We start from the raw sequence: 21,832 nt of genomic DNA on the forward strand, positions 1-21,832 counted from the left end.
TCAGTCATGTCTAACTCTACGACCCCATTTAGGGTCATTTTAGAGATGAAGAAACTGAGGCAAACAGGGGTAAATGACTTTCCCAGGATCACACAGCTAGTAAGTGTCTGAGGGCAGATTTGAACTCCAGTTTTCCTGACTCCAGGCCCAGTACTCTATCCACCATGCCATTCTTTCTATTTCTAGCACCTAACATAATGTGTGGCACTTGGTAGGCAAATAGTAAAAGGCAGCTAGGCTTAGCACATAGTGAGCTGACCTTAGAGTCAGGATTCCCGGGTTCAGATCCTGCTTTTACCACATACAAGCTATAAGACAAGTCAAATGACATCTCAGCCTCAGTTTCCTCATCTATAAAATGGGGGTTATTATAACACCTACTTCACAGGGTTGTTGTGAGGATCAAATGAGACTATATATGTGTGTGAGTGTGTGTATGTATATATATGCACACATATCTAGAGATTAGTCATTGTTATATTAGCATAATTATATAACATAATTATATAAATAACAGTTTATTTTAATATTTAAACATTATTCTATAATATATAATTATTATGTTATATATAAAATTTATTATTATATAATAAATAAATACATCATGATTATTAATATCATTGTATAATTTTCTCCAAGCAATTCTCCCAATGGTAGAAATTGTTGATATATGTTAGTGAAAGAGGTTTCTATAATGGTAGTCCCCCACCCCAATGAAATTGCAGTCGTGGGCAAAAAACAATAGAGTTTAGTGGCTAGAGAGCTGGCCTTGGAAACCAATATATGAATATATAGATATAGATAAATATGTAAAATATAAAATACTTCAAATATATCGATACAAATCCATTATAATAATGCCTTGGAGTCAGGAAGACTGGGATCAAGTCCTGTCTCTGGCCAAGACTGACTATATGATCTTGGACAAGTCCCCTAACCTCCAAGCAACTCTCAGAATATAAATTTCAGAACAGATGCCAGTCTGCCTGGGTAAAAGTAGTTTTCTCATGGAGAACTCTGGATTCGAGCTCTCTGTTCATCTATCTAGCATTCTTTCTTTCTCACCATCACCCCGGCTATCATCCTCATGCTCTCCTCTCTGCACCAGCTCCAACGTTGCATTGCTGGGCTTACTTCCCCAGGTGACCTTTCATGTTATCTTGCTGGGATCCTGATTAGTATGTATTGTTTCCCCTTTGGCTACCTTTTATATGTTCTGTTAGAATATAAGCTCTTTGAGGACAGGGGCTATCTTCCTTGCTTGCATTTGTAGCCCCAAGCATAGTGCCTGGCACATAGCTAGGACTTGGAAATACTTTATCCAAATTTAGCCCTCTGTATTATTGACTCTTTAGCATCAAGGTTTGCAAGATGCTTTATAGACCCAAATCTCATTTTACATGTATTATACACATAATTTATAAACATAATCTCATCTGTTTTCTGTGAAATTAATTGATGTACTGAGGCATCATCATGAGCTGAAAGTAAACCACAAGATTCCAAGTAGTGACTATTAAAAGGGTGGCACAGTGGTTAGGGTACTGGGCCTGGAGTCAGGAAGACTAGTCTTACTGAATTCATATCCAGTCTCAGTCACTTACTAGCTTATGTACTGATTTAAATACCTGCTACCTTAGGCAAGTGTCTTAACTCTTTTGCCTCAGTTTCCTCATCTGTAAAATGAGCTGGAACTGGCAAACCACTCCAGTATCTCTGCCAAGAAAACCCCAAATTGGGTCATGAAGAGTCAGAGATGACTGAAATGACTGAATAACAACAGTTTATATATTTGCTGGAAATTGAAAGTAGAAAGAGAAAGGTTGGATAGATAAAGAGTCAGACACAACAAAAAAAGACAACAACAACAACAAAAACCCAACAATAACTACATTTGGCCTCGGGATCCAAGGAAATTTAACTTGCAATAGTTTTGAGGGTTCAAGGTACTAAAGAATGCTACAAACACAAGCAAAAAATTACCCGTGCACATTATGCAATTTAGATTTGCTAAACCATGAGTGAAATCTTAAATAATCAATGATCAAAAGTCTTCAAAAAATAATTGATGATCAAAAATGAAAAATCAAAAAATCAAAAACTTTCAGCAATTTCTAAACAACATTTTATCTCTAAATTATAGACTTAGCCACTCAAATAGGGGGGTGGGGGGGAGAGGAAATCCATTAGTCATTCTGAATCTGCAGTAGCTACAAAGGCCAAATCTACAGTTGTTAAGGCTACTGGAGTTTGAAAACTCTAGGCCATAGGGATCTGTTATTTTTTCATTCTGAGGCAGCCAGTAAGAATCCTGAGACTGCGTCACACATTGAGACACACTGTGGGATAATCCCAGTAACCTTCAAAACTAGAGAGAGATTGTGGAAGCTGCTTATACCTACCCAACTTGACTTTCTCTACTTTATAATTAAGTTAAATGTTCTATGCTGTGATTGCAATTAGACCCAGTCCTAGCAGGTTAGTTATATGAATGTGCCCATTAAAGCTAAAGTACTAAGTGGAAGAGAAGAAAACAAAGAATTTAAGTAGCTGAAGGCCTTAATAGTGCAACCTGAGTTGCAATTAAGAATGTGTGTTGGGACTGACCAAGCAAGTAAGCCTATTTTCCTAAAGGGTCACTTTCAGCCATTAATCCATAATCACATTAGGCAGTGGGAGTTCACACGTAGGAAAGAGGGGGCGGGCCTCCAGAGGAGAAAATTGGGAGCAAAGAATAGTTCATAGGCCAAATTTGTCTCACTTTAAGGAAGAACTTGCTGGGGGGGAAAAAATTATCAAAAGCCAAATACAGTGAACAAAATGGTAGTTATTCATTAAGCACTTATTATGGGCCAAGCACCATGCTATAAAAACAAACAAAAATACAATCATATTCTGGAAACAGAAAAGTAAATATAAAATACAAAATTACCATGGGGAGGGCGCTAGTCATTGGGAGGCAGATGGCATAGGGGAAGGTTGGATTTAGAGGGAGAAGCCTTGGGTTCAAACATATGGCTCTGCTCCTTGCTGACCACGAACCTGAGCAAGGATTTGATTTGTGGGCCTCAGTTTCTTCATCTGAAAAATGAAGGAGAATTTGAACTGAATGATCTCTGAGGTCTTTCTAGCTCTAAATCTCTGATCTAATCTGCTAAGAACCCAATTCATTTAGAATGAATAACACAAATTGTTTGCTTCAGTTTTCTCTTCTGTAAGGTTCCTTCTAATTCCAAATCAATGATACTGTAGAGAAATCAGAAGAGGCATCCTGTAGAAGGTGGCACTTTAGTAAACACCTTGGAGAAAAGCTAGGGATCCTACAAGTTGAAGAGAGATTGTATTCTAGGCAAAGCTCAGTTTTGTTGTTGTTCAGACCCTTTGTAACCCCCTGGACCACAGCACACCAGGCCTTTCTGTTTTCCACTATCTGTCCAAGTCCATGTTTAATTTTTCCATGATACGATCTATCTGTCTCATCCTCTGCTGACTCCTTTTCCTTTTGCCTTCAATCTTTCCCAACATCAGGGTCATTTCCAATGATTCCCATCTTCTCATTATGTGGCTAAAGTATTTAAACTTCAGCATCAGTATTTGCCAAAGCAATAGTAATAAACCTTAAAGGGAGGGTAAAATCAGATCACCACAGGCTTTAAACATGAAACAGAGTTATTGTTTTTTTTTAATAAGTAGGCTTTCTATAATAACACACAGTGGGTTATATAATATTCAGGATAATAGACCACATTCAGAAGGTTTTTTTTAATACATTCTCTTGATTTTTATTTTTCTTTAAAGTAAAAAAGTGTGACTTGAGCATCCATATGCTGTGCATGAAAGTAGTTTCTTATCCTGCCACCAGGTGGCAGAATCAGTCAGTCATCCTGAGTACAGTAAAAAGGTAAAGCTTTATTGTGTATTTCAGGCTGATTCCATGCATCATAGAGCACACTGTACATCTCCATTGTCATACATTACTACTCACCTGGTAAAGCTTTTCATGTAATATTGTTAACCATAAATGGGGGAGAGAGGTCCTGGAAATTCCCTGTCTTTATACAGATCAGTAACTCCACTGTACCCAATCTCAGAGATTTGTCAGGGGCACAGAGAAATGTCTGCACAGTACTGCATGCATACCTGAAATAGCATTTATACTCAGTGGTTCCTGATTCCAAGGCCATTCCTTTAGCCTCTTATCCATACTGCCCTCATATTTGATCTTTACTGTCTTTTTCCTTCCTCCAAATCTGGAGAACCCACCTCAGTTGCTTTTATCAATTCTCTTTAGACTTTTCATCTAGTCAGTCATGGATTTTTGCAGGTCAATAGAAATTGCAAGTTCTAGTCAGTCCCATTAGTCAGAAGAAAATTGTTCTCTCTCTCTTTTTTTTTTACACTGGCTTTCCTTTTGAAACCTCTATTTTTCTTATATTAAAGAAGAAGATATCAAGAACCAGACTGGGTCAGAAAGATATTCACTGAGAAATCATAATGCATATAATGGGGATAGGATAAATGCCCAAAAGATAAGGTTTGATTTTTGTTGTTGTTGAGGAAAAGCACCCAGCTACAGTGACTAGTATTGTTGATTCCTAGGCACAAAAGCAATAGGCCACTTAGTGATTAGGATGAGAGGAAATGCACCTCGATGGCATTTTGAGTTAGTTAGTCTTAGGGCCAAGTCTTAGACTTAAGGAGACAAAATCGTGTCTCTTACACATACTGACTGTGTGACCCTGAGTAAGTCAACTTACTTAGTTCTTCAGGCAGCTGAATATAAGCTGCCCAAGAACTGTATTAGGAGTTTTTCCCACTGAATTCACAGATCTGTTTTAAAAAAAAATCCCAAAATATATTGGACAAAAGAAGAAAAATAGTTATAGGTGATTGTACCAACTTCTAAATTGTAAAATTGCTAAATCAGAAGATTAATTATCATAGAGTTAGAATTAGAAGGACTCTGGAGATCATCTAGTTCAACCCTCTTATTTTACAGATGAAGAAACAAGTCCAAAGAGGTGCATTTATACATTTAAGAATGCTATAGAGGGCAGCTAGGTGGCGCAGTGAGTAAAGCACTGGGCCCTGGAGTCAGGAGGACCCAAGTTTGGTTCCAGCCTCAGACACTTAACACCCACACAAAAAAATTAGCTATGTAACCTTGGGCAAGTTACTTAACCCCAATTGCCCTCCAAAAAGCAAAAAAAAAAAGAAAAAAAATGCTGTAGTCGGACTTTTGAACACAAGGTTTTTTGACTCCTGATCTAATACTTTTTCCTACTGTGATGGTGTAGTATCTCATTTTTCTGGGATACATCAGCAATTCCCTTCTTCCCAGTTTCCCCAAGGCAAAAAATGTTAGCTTAAGTTACAGAACCTGAAGTCCAAGTGAAATGTAGATCTTGTTAGAAAGAATTTCTAAGCATTTGATAGATTACACAAGCTCCTTGGGATAGGACTGGTAGAGGAGATAATAATAAAACTATATAGCCTATAACATGATGTGCAGCTGGGTGGCAGTGGGAGAGTGCTGGGCTTGGGGTCAGGAAGATCTAAGTTTAAATCTGGCCTCAGCAACTTCCTAGCTGTGTGACCCTGGGCAGGAAAGCTCCACATAGGGTCACAGAGTTGGACACCACTGAACAACTTTGGTGTAGAGAGAAAGCAGTTCAGCTTCACCTTCCTTCAGTATCAGCATCAAGATAAAAACATTCAGGGACTACTAGACGGCTCAGTGGATAGAGTACCAGCCCTGGAGGCAAGGAGATCTGAGTTAAAATCCAGCCTTGGACACTTCCTAGCTGTGTGACCCTGGGCAAGTCACTTAACCCTGTTTACTTCAGTCTCCTCATCCATAAAATGAGCTGCATAAAAGAAGCTGCAAACCACTCCAGTATCTTTACCAAGAAAAGCCCAAAGGGGGTCGTGACGAGTCAAACGTGAATGAACAACAACAAAAAGTAAGGATGATCTGACAGGATCTCTGAGTCGGAAAGTGCCTCCACAAAAAAATACAAAAATACAAATATCCAGTCACTCAACAACCACATCATGGCATCACAGTAGTTAGCTGTGAGTAAATAGGGGAGCGAGAAAGATCATTTAAACATGCCCTTTCTTTCATGAAGCTTATTTAATCATATGTACAAATATGATAATTATACAATAATCCTAAGGAATTGTTCAAGTAGTATTATCCCTATTTTATTATCTCCATTTTATAACTAAGAAAACTGAGGCTTAGGGAGGTGGTGACATATACATGGTCACACAGCTAGTTAGTGTCTGAAATAAAACCCAAACCTAGCTCTCTTAACTCAGTCTAGGGCTCTCCATTCTACTTTACTCTCCACACTCTTCAATATATACTACATACTATGTATACACATGATGCTATACTAATCAATAATCATCATCAGTAGACATTGATTAAGTACCTATGTGCCAGACACTGTGCTAATCATCTGAACATACTATTCTATACTACGCTAACTATACTAAACCATATACTATAGTATACTCGTTCTGCTATGCCCTACTATACTATAGTATACTTATGCCACACTATGTCTACTCTACTTACTAACTAGACTACTTACTAACTACTAACTATGCTAACTAAACCATAATATACTATATTAACTGTATTCTACTATAGGAATTCTACTAAATCTATTCTACTATACTCACTATACCCTACCTTACTATACTAATTATTCCATGCTATTCTATGCTATACTAAATATGCCCTACTATACTTGCTGTAGTGTCTCAATTTTCAGGATGCCATTTGGGGTTTTCTTGGTAAAGAAGCTAGAATGGTTTGCCATTTCACTCTCCAGGTCATTTTACAGATGAGGAAACTGAGGTGAACAGGATTAAGTGACTTGCCCGGGGTCCCACAGCTAGTAAATGTCTAAGGCCTGATTTGAATTTAGGAAGAGGAGTCTTCCTGACTCTAGACTTGTCATTCCATTTACTGTGCCACCTAGCTATATAATATATTCTATGTTATATAATATGTAGTATATATAATCATAATATAATATGGGGGCGGCTAGGTGGCGCAGTGAGTAAAGTGCCAGCCCCAGAGTCAGGAGGACCTGAGTTCAGATCCTGCCTCAGAGACTTAACACACACACATACACAAAAGCTAGCCGTGTAACCTTGGGCAAGTTACTTAACCCCAATTGCCCTCCAAAAGGCAAATAACAATAATGTAATATGTAAAATATATAGTATATAATATATACATATATTATACAAACATATATACTATATACAATCATACATGTATGTATATAATGTATATATACACAATACTTATATACTACATATAATACATACAGAATAAAAGCACACTAAAATGGAACTCTGAGAAAGAGATTTTGTTCCTTGAGTCTGTCACTTTACTTCCTTAACCTCAGTTTCCTTATGTGAAACAAGTGTACTAGATTGTATATTCCATTTATTTAAATTCATCAAAAATGTCTGCTCTACAAAAAGCACATGATCCAATGCAATAAGTACCTACCATGTACAAAACACTGTGCTAGGCTCAAGAATACAAAGACAAATTTAAAAATCATTCCCACCCCCAAGAAGCTTATATTCTATTCTGACAATACAGGAGGGAAACCTACATTTAATAATAATATTATTTAAAATAATAAATGAATAATAATAGCATTTATATAGCTTTTTAAGATTCACAAAGAGCTTTATAAATATTATCTCAGTGGAGCTTCACAAAGATTGTTATTATCCTAATTTTATAGATGATGAAATTGAGGCAGAAAGAGGTTTTATGATTTTCTAAAAAAAAAAAAAAGTCTTGAGACTGGATTTGAACTCAGTTCTTCCTAACTCCAGACCTAACACACTGTCCACTATGTCACCTAGCAAATAGGAGAGAGCACTAATAATGAAGGGGATCTGAAAGGTCCATGAATTGACTTTGAAAGAAACCAGGGGTAGAGTTGAAAAAGAGGAATGCCTTCTGGCCATAGGGGACAGCTTGTACAGAGACACAATGACAGGAGATAGAATGCCCAGCTTGGGGAATCACAAACTCAGAGGCAAGTTGGACCGCACAAAGAGGGGCCATGTGTAACAATCATAGAAAGGTAGCTCCAAAATGAACTTGACCCAAAATAGAGAGTTTGAATATGAGTCAGAGTTGGTAGGGCAGGTGGTTGAGGATGCTTTCTTATGCAAGGCAGGTGGGAGGACACAGAAGAGTGTGACTGACATGACACTAAGAATTGTTTTTGTGGTCCAACAGTGTAGGAAAACTCCCAGAAGGGAAAAACTCATTTCAGATAAGCATCAGCTTTGAACCTTAGAAAGTTGCCTGAACCACTAAGACAGAGGTTAAGAGGCTAAGCCCAGGGTCACATAGCTAGTCAGGGGGTGGGAGGGATAGTGCCCAGTTCTTACTTCTGAGGCCAGCTTTTTATACCCACTATGCTGTGACACCTCTCAAAAATTCTATCTTCTTACACAAAGAAGCTGGGAGTGGGGAACAGTTTTCTAACTGCCTATGTCAACAAGAACAGAGGTAATTCACCACTGCTGGCATCAGTAAGAACTCTTCAAAATACCAACACCTTTTACAATGATTAAAGGGAGGAACAAAAACCTTTCTGAAAAGCATGGGAGTAAATTTAACCTTAAGAGGATGTTCTGTCCATCCAAAAGATACTCTGTAACATCTTGGGAGGCTATACAAGGCAGCTAGGTAGTTCAGTGGATAGAGTGTTAAATGTGAAGTCAGGAAGACATGAATTCTCAAGTCCAGTCTCTGACTCTTATTAGCTGTGTGACCCTGGGCAAGTCACTTGACCACTGTCTGCCTCAGTTTACCATTGGGGATAATAGCATTCATTTCCTAGAGTTGTTGGGAGGAGTAGATAATATTAGTAAAGCATTTTGCTATGTAAATTTGAGTTATTATCTGTTCTGTAATATACTGCCCTCAAGGGCCATTATCTAGAGATGCCTATAGATCAACTGAGCCACGCCTATCTTCCAACCAAAGTAAAACCAGCACTGACCTCTCAGGCCTTTAGAAAGTAACCCATATGGGTTATGCCAACAGTTAAATGGAGAATATAGTCATTCTTGTGGCAAAGGCTTTGATCTGATTGGCACAGACATCATTAGAATCAGATGATGGAATTAAAAATAAAATGGCTACAGTTTTGACTGGATATGCAACAGAAGAGTAAAAAGTATGCATTTAGGGGCAGCCAGGTGGCACAGTGAGTAAGAGCATCTGCTCCGGCGTCTAGAGACCCGGGATCGGTTCCGGCCTCAGATACTCGGCACCCACACAAAAATAGCTGGCCATGTAACCTTGAGCAAGTTACTTAACCCCAATTGCTTTAAAAAAAAATTAGATTTGGGGTGGCTAGGTGGCACAGTGAATAGAGCACCGGCCCTGGAGTCAGGAGGACCTGAGTTCAAATCCGGCCTCAGACACTTAACACAAAAACTAGCCTGTGACCTTGGGCAAGTCAATTAACCCCGAATCGCCCTCCAAAAAAAAAGTATGCATTATTCCTTTCACATTTATAGGAAAGAGTGAGGAAAACAGTGGTTTCTATGACATTCTATATTGAGGGAAAAAGCAAATAATAGGTGGCCAAGAATTGCTTTTATTTTGGACCAACAAATTTAGGTTTAAAAATATACCAGATTCTTGAACAATAAGTTATCAGAATAATTCTCTACAGAGTAAATGGGAAATCCATTATATTTGCACTACTTTACCCTTTTATTCTATTCTTTTTTAAAGTTTTTTGTTTTAATTTTATTAAAATCTATTTAATTTCTCTCCCTCCCACTTCCTGCCCTGCATTGGAATAAAAAAGAAAGAAAAACCAAACATATGTAACACATAGGCATATCCAAGCAAATCAATTCTTGCGTTGGCCATGTCCAAAAATGTGTATCTCTATCTATATCCATTAGACTTCCTTTGTATCTCTAGCTCTTATCATGGTGCCTGGAGCACAGTAGGCATTTAATAAATGCTTATTCATTAACTTACAACTTCATCTTTCTATCTGGGAGACGATTGTCCTTATTTTCCCATATATTTTATTTCCAGGGAGAAGAATGTGTCACTATTGAGCAAGATCACCCCAAACAGAAAGAAAGCATAGAAGAAAGTGAACCAACACACCAGAAAGGGTATGACTTTTAGAGGTCCAAATCTAACCCAACTTCCTCCCTTCGCCATCCCCCGGTCCTACTCACTAACAGCTTTTCTCATGGAACTAAAAGGGTTTCACCAAAAAAAAAAAATCAGACAGATCAGCCAATGCTAAATGCAATTTTATTTGGTATGTTTGAGGGAAGGATCAATAGGCAAGGCCACAGGGCCTAATAAGAGATAGTCAAGGGAAGAGAATAACCAGGGATGTGCTAGTAAATGTTTTTTAGCAACCAGATCGTCAGGGGAAATACATGCACCACATAAGTTAAGTTTCATCTGTTTTGTTAACTTTTTTTTTTTGCCTTTTGGAGGGCAATTGAGGTTAAGTAACTTGCCCAAGGTTACACGGTGTTTTGTTAACATTTTCATCACTTTCTTAATTCTAGACAATCAATGAAACAACAAATCAAGCCCTGATTTGTCATATTTGTTGATTTCTGAGGTGCAATTATTTACATCAAAAATTTAATAATTTGTTCTCATAAGTTCATGGCTTCATATACCCCTGGGTGTACCACTAACCCCTTCACACCAGGGCTAGGACTGACACAAAGCAGAGCTGGGAAGGGTGGGAGATGTGATACAACCAAGTAAGTGACCAGTAAGCCTCTGGTATGATGGTCTTCAGGCCATAATAGGGCCATGATTGTCTTACACAAAATTTCTTTCTGGATTTGATGTGTGGTTGTCCCAGTCTCTTACTGGGATGCCTGGATACATATTTCAGGATACATGTAGATTCAGGGTAATAGAAGCATTTTATGATTGGTTTCTAACCCATTAGGAATCCCAGGCAGGGAAATACCAAATAGCAAGTGTGGAGTCCAAAATTGCCCAATATGCAAGAAAAACTACTGAGGCAGAATTCCAAGTCAATATCACTTTATTCAAGGGTCTTTGGCCCCCTCTAATGAAATAGACCTCAGATCTTCCTCATGATCTGAGATGCCCCTGGTCCCCAGGACCTTACTTTTATATGGTTTGATACCTAAATATGCAAAAGAGGCATGGTAAAGTACAGAATCTCACTAGTCGATAGACCTTGCTCTTGAGGACCACAAATTAAAATGGGCAAGGCAAGAGTCATCTCTGGTGACTAAGTCATAAGATGACCACCTACTCTTTTTTTTTTGAGGGAGGAAGGCAAGGCGATTGTGGTTAAGTGACTTGTCCAAGGTCACACAACTAGTTAAGTGGCAAGTGTCCAAGGTTGAATTTGAACTCAGAACCTCCTGCCTTCAGAGCCAGTGCTCTATTCACTGTGCCACCCAGCTGCCCCAATCACCTACTCTTGCTGGACAAGAAAAGGTGATCCAGAAGTACAAAAATAAGCAGGATTACTTTCCGAAGAATCAAGTATCCCACACAGGCTGGGTTTGGGCATGGAACTTGAGTAAAACCAGGTGGAGATATCTTTGTCAGCATTCTTGTGGTTGCACAAGTGAGCTTCATAACTGGTAAACAAGTAGTGAACTTTACATTAAAGTTCAAGGCCCACTATGAAAGCCTGCCATAAAATCCTATCCTATCTAATTATCCCTATGTGACTGATGTAAAACATCAAACTCATTAATACTGGTTGGAATAGAGTAGGGGTCCAAATGAATCATAGCTCACACTAAAAAACTAGAAGTTTGAATCCTGATTCTGAGCTTCAGTCTGCAAACATAAGGAGGTTGGCCCAGATATTCTCTAGTTCCTTAGTATCCTCTAGGATCTTATGACCCTATGAATTAAAATAAGGAGAAAAATGTAACCCACTACAGTCCCCTGGAATAATAGTATACTGAAACCACATATGATAAGTATACTTATCACACACCTGAGACCTAAGAACCTTCATATGGAGTTCACATTTACAAGTATTTGTTGTTGAAATTTACTATAAATCAATAGAATTAATTGAATATCTACTTTGAACCTAGAGCACTATGCTGGGTGGGGAACCATGGGAGATGGGTGGCATGTGTATAGTGCCTTTATTTAAGGAGATTATTAGAGATTCAAGACTTGAAGTGCTTCCAATATAATAAAGTTCCAAAATCAATTAGGCATCTGAGGAATTTCAATGGGATTTAGTTCTTTGAATCTCACACATGACTGCTATACTTGATGGGTTTGAAGTAGGAATGATTTGAGTTTCTTTGCTCTTTCACCAACTCCACATCTCTAAAAGTCACAAAATAGGGGTGGCCAGGTAGCACAGTGAGTAAGAGCACCGGCTCCGGTGTCAGGATGACCTGGGGATCGAATCCGGGCTCAGACACTTAGCACCTACCCAGAAACACCTGGCTGTATAACCTTGAGCAAATTACTTAACCCCAATTGCTTAGGGGTGGCCAGGTGGCTCAGCGAGTAAGAGCACCGGCTCCAGTGTAGGGATGACCTGGGGATCAAATCTGGGCTCAGATACTTAGCACCACACCCAGAAATAACTGGCCATGTAACCTTGAGCAAGTTACTTAACCCCGATTGCTTAAAAAAATAAAAGTCACAAAATAATGATCAGAAACTAGGGGACAAATGACTCTTGTCCTCTGAAGTCAGACCTGTCATCTGATGCAGTCAAAGTGTATCAACATCTTCTCTTTCAGTATTGGCCATCCACCAAAATCCCTAGATCTTTTTCCATGGGAACTTTTGTTTTACCATGCCTCCAGTCCTCTGGAGTTTTGACTTTTGAGGCCCATACATAGAAGTTTTTATTTATTTCTGTTACATTTCATCTTACTTTATTCAACCTGCATTTCTAGCACATGGAGCTATCCAAATGTGTTAGCTATCACTCCCAGATTCTTATCATTCACAGATTTGACAAGCGGGCCTTCATCCAAGTTATTGATTTAAAAATATCGAACAGGACAAGATCATGAACAGACAGATGATCCCTGAGGCACTGCCCTTGAAACTTCTCTCAAAGTTTATATTGACCCATTAATGACTATTCTTTTGGATTTGGTCAATCATTTCTTAATTCACTGAACCATGTATCCATCTAACTCATATTTCTACATCTTGCCCCCAAGAAAAGCTTAAGAGACTGTCAAATGACCTGCTAAAATCTAAATATTGTTGGTCCACGGTATTTCCTCAGTCTACTGGTTCATTCCAGGGTTTTGTTGCTGTTTTGGGACAGAGAGTGTCATTAGGGGAGTAGGGAGCTGATTGGACATGTGATGTCAATGCTATATGAAATCCCTAGTGAGGAAACTTCTACCAGTGCAGATCAGTACCTGTTTGAGGTACACAGAGAGGTTAAGCCTTCCCCAGAGTCACACAGCCAGTGTGTGACTTGATCAGGTCTCTATGATTCTCCAAGGCTATCTCTCAGTCCACTATATGACTGCTTGTCCTGCCGATATAATTACTTTGTCGAAAAAAAAAGACAAATGAGATTAGTGTGACCCATTTCTCTTAATGAAATCATACTGACTTTTTGTGATTACTTTTTCCTTTTCTAAACACTAATGAACTTTCCCTTCAACAACATGTTCTACAATTTTGCCAGGAATAGAAATCAGGTCCATGTTTTACATACTTGTCCTCTTTCCTTCTTTTGAAAAGCAGAATAATATTCTCCAGAATTGTACCATCTCTTCCATTCTCCAGGATCGTTCATAGATTTCTAACACAAGTTCAGTAATCATATTTTCCAGTTCTTTCATCAATTCAAGATAAAATCCATACAATTAAATACTGTCTTAGAATATCATTTATTTTATTTTTCCATTTCATTTTTAAAAATTCAACTTCCTTACACTGTCATTTATCATCTCATCAACCTTTAAATTTCTTCATCTCAAAAAATAATGTTGTTCAAGAGTTTTTCAGTCATGTCCAACTCTTCGTCATTGCATTTGGGGTTTTCTTGGCAAAGATATCAGAGTGGTTTGTCATTTCCTTCCCCAGCTCATTTTACAGATGAGGAAACTGAGGCAAGCAGGGTGAAGTGACTTGTCCAGGGTCACACAACTAGTAAGTGTCTGAGGCCAGATTTGAACTTCGATCTTCCCTACTTCCAGGTCCAGCACTCTAACCACTGTGCACTAGCTGCCTATGGTGTTACATGCTATATAGTTCTATAGCTATCTCCATTGCCAGTCCCCAATCATAAAGCTGCTCCTTGCAAAAGGATATTGTTTTATTCTTTTTACTTATATCCCCACTGCCAAGCACAGTGCCATGCACAGAGATGGTACTCAAATATTTGTTGATTAATTGAGTTAGGTCTTCCTTAAACTCCATATGCTTTACAATACCTGAAAGATCTCTGATTTTATGTCACACAGGGCACCCTACTTAAAAATACTTCAGTGTATAACATCATCTTTGAATGAGAAGTCACTGAAAACAAATTTTTATTTTTGAGACTTTGAAGGGGCAAATTTCTTGACAACCCTTGAGATAACTGGAGAACACCCCAGGGCATTCCAAAACCAAGGTTGAGAAGCACTGCACAGAAGCCAATATGTTCTCATCATGTATCAACTTTCAAGGACATTTACCCAGAGAAACCTGAGCTTCCTTTCCAATTTCATTTTACTTTAAGATTCCTTGAAACATTGTAAGACTCTAGAGGCTGAGAAAACCCCCTAAGTGGCAAAGAGGTATTCACATTCCAGCTAATGTTTATGGGAAAACACACTCACCGGATTCCTGGAATCATTTCTGATAGATAATCAAACATGGGTAACATATTTCCAGATTATTATTTTGAGATTATTTATGAGGTGCACAAAGGACAAACAATAGGCAAATTTGAAAGTTTTCTCTTATTCTTTGGGACTTAAAAATATTAGCATGCAAATAAATTTATCTTACATAACAATTTTCCTCAGCCCCCCAGCTTTTAACTTGCTGCCCTAATACTGATACTGGTTAGCATTTGTGTAACACTTGAAGGTTTTCAAAGTGCTTTACAAATATTAATCTCATTCAATCTTCACAACAATCCTGGGAGGATGCTGTTATTATCCTTATTTTACAGGTGAGGAAACTGAGGCAGACAGAAGTTAAGTGACTTGTCCAGAGAGTCACACAACTAGTAAGCGTATGAGAGCAAACTTGAACTCAGGTTTTCTTATTCTAGGTCCAAGCTCTACTCATTTGGGGAAGGTGAGGGTAGGACTTGTAGACAGAGAAACGTCAGAAATTACTGGTGTGTAAATGACCTCCATCAGTAAATTAGAGATTTAAAGCGTTGCCTAGGGCAACTTCAGTTAGTCACAGGATCATATAGCTTGAGTGAGGAGGGCCATTCTGAAAAATAATTTGCAGTGAAGTTTCCCCATTCTGAAAAATCAAATCTAGAGTGGCTTCAGCATCCTCTAGGCCTAAGTTTAGAGGTCACCTGACCTTACAGGAATCTGGGACTTGGAGCAATGGAGACCCTCCCCAGTGCCGCCTCAGCACAAGATAGGCCAAATAAGGATAAAACTGCTTTTCTGGCCTTGCGTTGGACACCCACATGTTTCCGTGTCCTTTGTCTCCAAGATAGATTCCCGCACTTAGCTTATGGGCCAGCCTCCCTACCAATGAGCCTGAAGGCCAGTTAGGGGGTTGGGTTTCTGCATTAGAAGCTTATATAACCATGGGCTTGCTTCCACCTGTTGTTCTATCCCTGGCAGATGACATTTGAGCAACAGTGGAGGAGTCCTTTCTCATGAGAAAGAATAAAGACCTTTCCTGATCTCAGACTCAGACTCTGAACTTTCATATCACACAGCCATCTAGTCCAACAGCCTCATTTTACAAATGAGGAAATTGAGACCCAAGGGGGTTAAGCGGCTTGCCTAAGGTTACACAGACAGTGTCAGAAATATACACTTAAACCTAGGTGCTCTGACCCTGGAGCTAAAGATCAAAATTTCCTCTGTGCTATGAGGTCTCTCTATCCAAGGTCACACAGCTATTAGGGCAAGACTTGAACTGGAATCCAGTTTTTCTTACTTAAAAGGCTAGCTCTGAGTACTCTGCCAAACTGGCTACTATGTATGCCCACCTGGAAAAAAGATAAAAATATTAAGTGTACAACAAAAGAATCAATTAAAAACCTTTCCTAGGTAACAGATTGGGAGCCAATGTCTCAATCACAACTGTATTTTTCTTTGTGCCTCCAAATTACATTCTATAATATAAACAATTGTAGTGGCAAGCACCCCGGCGTCCTCAGGGTTTGCTGCTACCACAGGTTCTTGGATCTGCTTTGATAAAGGAAAGCAACTCAAAATGGGTTAACAAGCTTACTTTAATCAGTCAAACATGTATCGTTTACCTTGTTCAGGGGAAAAGGTCAGCACCCCTAACTTCAAAGTATACAGGCAGAATTATCAAGACAGAAACAGATCAAGTAGACAGATTTCCGAACTGTCCAACCATTACATCCATACCCAGTCAACATCTGGGTTTTTCAAAGCCGGGGGGGCTCTGGACAACGGCTTTTCAGAATACAGATCAAATCACAGAACACTTCTCAAAGTGAGCCCCCAAAACAAAGCTACACATCAGGGCTTATATAGCCTTCTCCTGGCTCAGAAAATGTAACAACCTTATTGACTCACTGGCCAATCAAGAAGTATTTACTGAAAAACAAGCCTCCCACCCAAGGCTTCAGGTGCACTTTAGCCTAGGGGCAGGGAAGATCTTCCAAATTTGCATTCCCATTACAACAATGCTTCCTACCATTAAAGAATATATTCTCAGCTTTCAGTAAGTTTTGTCGTGCCTTTTATTTAATATGAAATGAAATAGGTTTTAGAGTTTACAATACATATGCACATTAGAATAAAGAGATTGACTTTTCATAAAGAAACTTAATTTGGAATCTAATAACATTTTTTTGTATCATAAGGTTGCCAAATGTTTTATTAGAACATAAAATCAGTTCTATTTTCTTTATAGTTTTTTGAAAGACACCCATAGATCATGTTCAATTTCCACTTTGCTTACATTTTCCCTGTCTGTATCTCTGGAAAGCTCTCCTTTTTATCTCCAACTCCTGACTTTCCTCAAATCCCAGTTAAAATCTCACTATCTACAGGAATCCTTTCTTAATCCCCCTTAGTTGTGCTGCCTTCCTTCTGCTGATTATTTACAATTTATCCTCTATATAACTTATATATAGTTTTTTACATGTCATTAGACTATGAGTTCCTTGAGGACAGGGACTGTCTTTTGCTATTTTTTGTATTCCCCAGCACAGCACAATGACTGGTCCCTAATGGACAGTTAATGCTTATTAATTGATTGTTTCTTGCTTTGATTTGATTACAAGAAAGATTAAGAATCCAGATTCTCTATCTCCAGGTGAGATGGGCACTGGTACCCTTAGGGGAAAAGTAGTAGTGAATTGACAGTGGATGATAAGGAAGAGGTAAAGAAGGCCCTCAGGAGAGGAAGCTACTTCACAGAGTAGCTGGAAAATTGGAAAGGTCCATTTGCAGGCACTTGATCTTCAGAGAAAAGAACTTTACTCAGTGACTCAGATAAAACCATACATACTGTAGATAAAGGTTATGATGATGTAGCAAAAAGTGAAATGTTGGGGGGGAAACTTAGTAAAACATTTTTTGAGAAATAAATTGACTATTAAAAATATTTTAAAAACAGGATCCTGATTCTCTGAGGCAAGTTGTTACAAATGAAATTAAATGATAGTTACAAAGTAGACTAAATGGCATTAGTTGAGTAAGAATGGGACAAGCTTCTCTCAGGGCATGCTGACAATTTTGTAACTTCATTGATGATACTGTATATCTGGTTATTGCAGATTTCAATTACATTATCTTGAATGATGTTGAATGAAAGGATTTTGTCCTCAAACTTCTTTCATTGGGTTTTGGTTGGTAGGAATTATTACCTCAATTTCATTTTCACATTTTTCAGACACGTATTACACTCAGTCAAGAGAAAGACCCTCCCTTTCCCACCCCACTTTGGCCTTCACCAAGTCTCTCCGATCCACGTATTTTACCACTACAACTTTGGAAGATTTCAATAGGATAATAGTTATTTGGCAAAAATTCCCCATATTCTCCCTAGAGTATTAACACCTGCCCTATTCTAAATCTACTTCAATTGTTGCTTCTATTTGAGTAACATTCATTTCTTTAGATAGATGATAGATAGATAGATAGATAGATAGATAGATAGATAGATAGATAGATAGATAGATAGATAGATAGATAAAAGACAAAACAAAAAGAGGAAAAAATAGCTCATGATACATCAAACACTGTGTCTGATACCTCCCACCTCTTAAAAAAAAAGTGGAGTGGGAGCCATTTGTTTCTTTCTACCTAAATTCTTTACTTTGTCTCTTTTTGTGTTTTCACAGGTACCTAGAAAAGAAGTATGATGAGACTTGTGACTTCTTTAGGAAGCATAAAGCTGTGACCCAATACATCTTCTACGGCATTTTATTAACAGGTACTTCAGTTGGGAGGGAGACAAGCACCTTTGTCAGGTTTTAGTTGAAGAACTGGGCTTCTAAGCAGAATGCTGAGGAAAACTCGCCACTTGTGCTAGAGGGAAAATTCACCCGATAGAGAGAATCAAAAATGTTGTCAAGATGCTCTTTTGCCACACAAGCAAAGCATGGAAAAGTGAACACAAGTTGTTCCCCTTGAAATGCCCAGTTGATGGGGCAACACAACATACCTTGATGGAGATGTCATTGAAACTTCCTTAAGCTAACTACCATGCTTGCTGACATTGGCACTCAGTTGAAATTATAGTTTTGGTGGTGGTAATATTGCTCCATTTCTAAGACAAAGAAAGCTGGTGGGAAAGCTTCCTGTTACTCTAAGGCAAAGCAATGACCTCTATTAGGAAAGTTATTGTTAAGTGTTTACTATGTGCCAGGAAAAATGAAACTATCCTTACCCTTCAGGAGGTGTGTATATATAAATGAATATATACAGAAAAGTTATAAGACAAATTCAAGGTAAATTCATTGGGAGAGGATATCAACTAGCTATGTAGCTCACTGGATAGATAAAGCAGTGGATCTAGAGTCAGCAAGACCTAAGTTTAAAACTAGTCTGAGACACTTATTAGCTTTGTGACTCTAGGAAAATCATTTAACCTCTCAACCTCCCTCAGAAGGGAGCAGAAAACAAGGGACTGTAAGAGTTTCTGAAGGTGAGGAAGGAGAGCATTTTTGGCATGGAGGATGGACAGTGCAAATGCTAGACAGTAATTGCAACATGGTGGGCAGCTAGGTGGCAAAGTGGATAGAGCATTGAGCTTGGAACCAAGAAGACTTATCTTCATGAGTTCTGTAGCGGCAAGCACCCCAAGCATGTCCTCAGGGTTTGCTGCCTATACAGGTTCTTGGATCTGCTTTGATAAAGGAAAGCAACTCAAAATGGGTTAACAAGCTTACTTTAATCAGTCAAACATATATCGTTTACCTCGTTCAGGGGAAAAAGGTCAGCACCCTGAACTTCAAAGTATACAGGCAGAATTATCAAGACAGAAACAGATCAAGTGGACAGATTTCAAACTGTCCAACCATTACATCCATACCCAATCAACATCTGGGTTTCAACATCTGGGTTTTTCAAAGCTGGGGAGCTCTCACAATGGCTTCCCAGAATCCAGATCAAATCACAGAACACTTCTCAAAGTGAGCCCCCAAAACAAAGCTACACATCAGGGCTTATATAGCCTTCTCCTGGCTCAGAGAATGTAACAACCTTCTGGACCCACTAGCCAATCAAGAAGTATCTACTGAAAAACAAGCCTCCCACCCCAGGCTCCAGGTGCACTTTAGCCTAGGGGCAGGGAAGATCTTTAAATTTGCATTTCCATTACAAGTTCAAATCCAGGAAAAGGCAAACCACTCCAGTCACAAAGAGTGATGACTGAAACAACTAAACAACATGTGCCAGTCACTAGGCTAAGCCCTGTGGGTACAAATAGATAAAAGTAAAACAACACAAATAAATCTGGAACATAGAGATGCCAACGGGCCATCTATTTTATGCTCTTTCTTTCAAATAGGTTCATACCTAAACCTTCTCACACGAATGAGAAGCCTTCCTATTTTTAAGTGCTTCCATAGTAGACAATTTGACTTTCCAATGTTAAGCAACCCCTGAGAGATCCAATTTTATTCTATCCATGGTTTTCTTAGTCACTATGAACTAATTATCTATCCTCCCTTCAACTTGGTTTTTCCCATCTGTGATATTATGCCAAGCTACAAATCCTAAGCCTAACATTAGAATGAACAATCAAACAGAAAGCTCATGATGAAGAATCATTTGTGGTATGAATTGCTTTGTAAAGGAAACAAAGACCACCCTCCCCACTTTTCTAGCTTTTAGGAGTTCACATGGTGAAAATAAATTAAAGTCCCCATTTGCATGAATGTTTAAACCATCACACATACATACACATAAAATCTAGTTATCAAATATGCATATATATTTGATATATATATGTATATATATATATATATATTACACAGTTACCAAAGCTCTAAGTTAACATGTGTTAAATTAGCTAAAATTGGAAGCTATCAGATGACCGAAGAACTAATACGCGTTCCTCTCCTTCCCAACCACAATGTCAGAGCCTCCCATTGGACTGGAAACTTTTTTACACATTCCTATCCTTTTCTCCATACCTAACTCCCTGCTCCATTAAAAAAAAATTAGAACTTGTATTTTTTTTTCTTTTGGTTGATTTATAGGGAGAGAAATATTGGAGTACTTAGTGGGAGGGGGATGTGGGTTAGAGTGAGAAAAGTCTGGAGAATGGGAACGCTTCCAGGGAAAGTAAAGTTCAATGGGGTCAAGTAGGGTGGGGCAGGGGTGTAGTTCTTGAGATATGAAGTGGTGGGGGGGGGGGGGTGTTTGTCTCCTTGAGGTATTCTTTTAATCAAGATGAAGAAATCCCTTTTTATGACAAGGTAAAAATAAAATTGAAGTCAGGTTAATGGACATCATTCTTCTCCTCACCTAGGTTTGGTTTCAGAATAGAAGAGCTAGAATTTGTCTTTTTAAAAGTGTTGATTTGAGAATGCTGTTTGTGTTGCTTGGCCAGCCCATTTTGTGAAACTTGATTAGTCTAGGCATGAAAAATGCTAGTTATGGCTCTGCTCTGCCTTGATTAAGTCTCCACTCATTATAGGCTTGGCATGGTAGTTGCTACCTGTTCACTGTATATGTGATGAATAATGTGTTCATTTCTTTCCTTGACAGGCTTTTTTACTTTAGTGATTGCAGCTTGTGTGGTGAACTTTCATAGAGCCCTCCCACTTTTTGTCCTCACTGTTGCTACCTTATTCTTTGTTATTTGGGACTACTTGATAGCCAAATATGAAAGTCAGATTGCTGAGTTCTTATCTCCTGGTGGTAGATTCCTGAACAAACATTGGGTCTGGTTGAAATGGTAAGTATGGAATATCTTTCTATTGTTCAAAGGTGAGATTTTAGTGTGAAGTCACACATGCAGTTAATGTGTGAGTCCGGAATCAGGATTAGTGCTCAGGTTTTCCCAAGATTTTATTGTTGGAAGGTAGAAGGTGGGGTTTTATGCTAGGAGTTCACTCCAAGGATGGAATCACAAATCCAGACCCAAAAGATGATTAGATGCTAG

The 21,832-nt window shown here is 38.6% G+C and overlaps 1 protein-coding gene across 2 annotated transcripts in view; it reads left to right on the forward strand.

The window, feature by feature from the left end:
- Window positions 1–21,832, forward strand: part of SLC28A3 (solute carrier family 28 member 3) — a 138,530-nt gene that overhangs the window by 56,934 nt on the left and 59,764 nt on the right. For both annotated transcript variants that reach the window (XM_069105082.1, XM_069105084.1), the window contains 3 exons: window positions 10,118–10,200; window positions 18,561–18,652; window positions 21,436–21,625. In XM_069105082.1, coding sequence (XP_068961183.1) covers window positions 10,118–10,200; window positions 18,561–18,652; window positions 21,436–21,625 — 365 coding nt within the window. The remainder of the gene's footprint in view (window positions 1–10,117; window positions 10,201–18,560; window positions 18,653–21,435; window positions 21,626–21,832) is intronic.

Source organism: Petaurus breviceps, unplaced genomic scaffold, assembly GCF_028583685.1.
Source record: "Petaurus breviceps papuanus isolate PSGF00001 unplaced genomic scaffold, PetGlider_PUasm1.0 138, whole genome shotgun sequence".
Classification (NCBI taxonomy): domain Eukaryota; kingdom Metazoa; phylum Chordata; class Mammalia; order Diprotodontia; family Petauridae; genus Petaurus; species Petaurus breviceps.